This window comes from Penaeus chinensis, chromosome 18, assembly GCF_019202785.1.
Source record: "Penaeus chinensis breed Huanghai No. 1 chromosome 18, ASM1920278v2, whole genome shotgun sequence".
NCBI classification, from domain to species: Eukaryota; Metazoa; Arthropoda; class Malacostraca; order Decapoda; family Penaeidae; genus Penaeus; species Penaeus chinensis.
In genome coordinates, this window is record NC_061836.1 from 14,395,100 (window position 1) to 14,397,599 (window position 2,500).

Sequence of the window (2,500 nt, forward strand, 5' to 3'; positions counted from 1 at the left end):
ATTTGACAGGATATTTTCTTTTAAAGCATTATTTCTTTCCGTAACTACATTTGGCCTTTAGCGAATCGCCAACCCAGCTGACCTCGCGCGCATGGCGAATCAAACGCTTCATAGTGGCGTTGAGTTCCCGATCAGACAGCAGCTCCATGACTGCAACGCTGGGATGACCAACGGCGTCCCCGAGGCTCTAGGGAGATCGGAAAACACACCCTCGTTTGACATTAGGTAATAGGTGAAATATATACCATTTTTACATATTATTTAAGTTTGGATAACACTATAAAGAGATTTTGATAATGATGAGCATCATTTGTATTTATAGTTATGATAAACCATTTCTAACTTCTCTTATTAGAAAACCGAAAGGTCTTAGAAGCATTTAGAATTCAATTAACTACTTAATACGTCGATTCCACTTGCATATAAACAATTATTAGATTATTAGACCGATTTTTTTTTCTGATTACAGATCTATGGCATACTTGGCACCTTCAGAACTACGTTGGTATCAGTGCCATCAGTGAAAACAATGAACGAGTTGGATTCTGGCGGCACTGTTGCCATCACGGCGCCCAAAACCTTGCCCACACCGGGGAGTCCGTCTGTTAAAAGAGACCGTTATGCATGCGATTCTGATACAAATAGATATATGGTTATCTAAAATAAATGTATTCTACACAATGACTTTCTTGCTGTATGTTACAGAGAACTCATGCTTATAATGGTAACTGCAAGCACAGCATTGACAAATCCCGCAGACCTTACCGGGCGCGGGAGCCAGCAGGGCGTTGCCGGTCGCCGCCTGAGCCGCCGCCGCAAGGAAGACGAGGGCGGCGCGCGGGAACACCAGCGCCGCGAGCAGGACTCTTCTCGCCATCGCTCAGCCAAGGGCGCGTCCTCTAGGCGGTTCGGAAAAGGACTTTGGCCGACTCGTGCTCTTGCCGGCTTGTCCTCCTGACTCTTAGTCATGGCACGGTTGGTCATGGATTTAAGTGTGGCTCAGATTAGAAAGAAAGACAAGCGGGAAGAAAGGTGTATGCGAAAGTTGCTTTGTCCGTTTTTTATGCATATATATATATATATATATATATATATACATATACATCTATAGATAGATAGATAGATAGATAGACAGATAGACAGATAGATAGAAAGATAGATAATGCATGTGTGTGCATACACATAAGCATGAATTTATTAATAATAATCTATCTGTCTTTCTATATCTCTATCTGTCTACCTATGTATATATATATGAATATCTATCTATCCATCTACTTATCAGACAGATAACAGATATATATGCTTATCTATTCATCTACTATCTACTTATCTATCTAACTATCTATATACATATATATGGTGCATGTATATATATATATATATATATATATATATATATATATATATATATATATATATATATATAGCTTGCATACGAAAACCTTGGCATTGTCCATTACAGATAATAAAGAAAATAAAGTCACTGCCTGTAATGATAACGGCAGTGATAATGATGATAACAAAATCAATATAATAATGGGGATGATGATAATAACTGTATTATATATGATAACAGTGATGATGATAATGATGGTATCAAATATAATACTGATAATATTGATGATGGCAATGATAATAACAATTAAAATAACAATGACAATAGCAATGATAGCCAAAAAAGTAAGCATGGTAAAAATGAATTATAAACAGATTTCAAAAGATAAAACAACAAACATGTAAATAAACCCACGCATTATTATCAAATCGAAATGTTCCATACCTGTGTTCTCTATCACAGGCAGATGAGAAATACCTGCCATGCACAGTGGATGGGGAGGGTAATATCCACTATCCAAACAGAGAGTCATGCGCGGGTATGAGTGCGTCTGTGATTGGATATTGCTCGGGATACGTGTGATGTGATTGGATAATGAGAGTAAATTCGTTCGTGTGCATTTTCGATTTGCAAAGGTGCTCTACCTGAGTGACATAAAGGTTAACGTCCGTATGAAATGTGGTGGTTTTAGGGCTTAATGTTGCGCTTGGTGCTTGTTGTTATTGCTGATGTAACTGCGATTGGTTTTTAGGACTGATATTATTTTCATGATTATGTTAATGGTGATTTTGTGGATAGTATTACTATTATTTTTATCTTTGATATCATTAATGTAACTATTGTTGTCTTAATTACTATTTTCACAAATAGGATTAATATTGTTATTATCATCACTATAACTGCTACTACTACTACTGATATCATTAGTACTATCACTACTATTATTATTATTGTCACTGTCATTATGATTGTTATTATCATTATTATCATTATAATTGTTATTATCATTATAATTATTATTACCATTATAATTATCATCATTATTAGCATTATCATTATCACTCTTCATGCTGTTATTATCATTTCATTATCATTATTGTTGTTACTGGTAATATTGATGTTTTTTGTAATTATCATAATTATTTCCTTGTTATCATTATC

The 2,500-nt window shown here is 35.2% G+C and overlaps 1 protein-coding gene across 1 annotated transcript in view; it reads right to left on the reverse strand.

The window, feature by feature from the left end:
* The window catches only part of LOC125034611 (glutamate receptor ionotropic, delta-2-like), a 4,487-nt gene extending 3,610 nt beyond the window's left edge, over positions 1 to 877 (reverse strand). The window contains exons 1-3 of the mRNA XM_047626511.1: positions 766 to 877; positions 490 to 602; positions 83 to 187 (exon numbers count right to left, since the gene is read on the reverse strand). Of these exons, the coding sequence (XP_047482467.1) occupies positions 83 to 187; positions 490 to 602; positions 766 to 877 (330 nt within the window). The remainder of the gene's footprint in view (positions 1 to 82; positions 188 to 489; positions 603 to 765) is intronic.
* Positions 878 to 2,500: the final 1,623 nt, after the last annotated feature.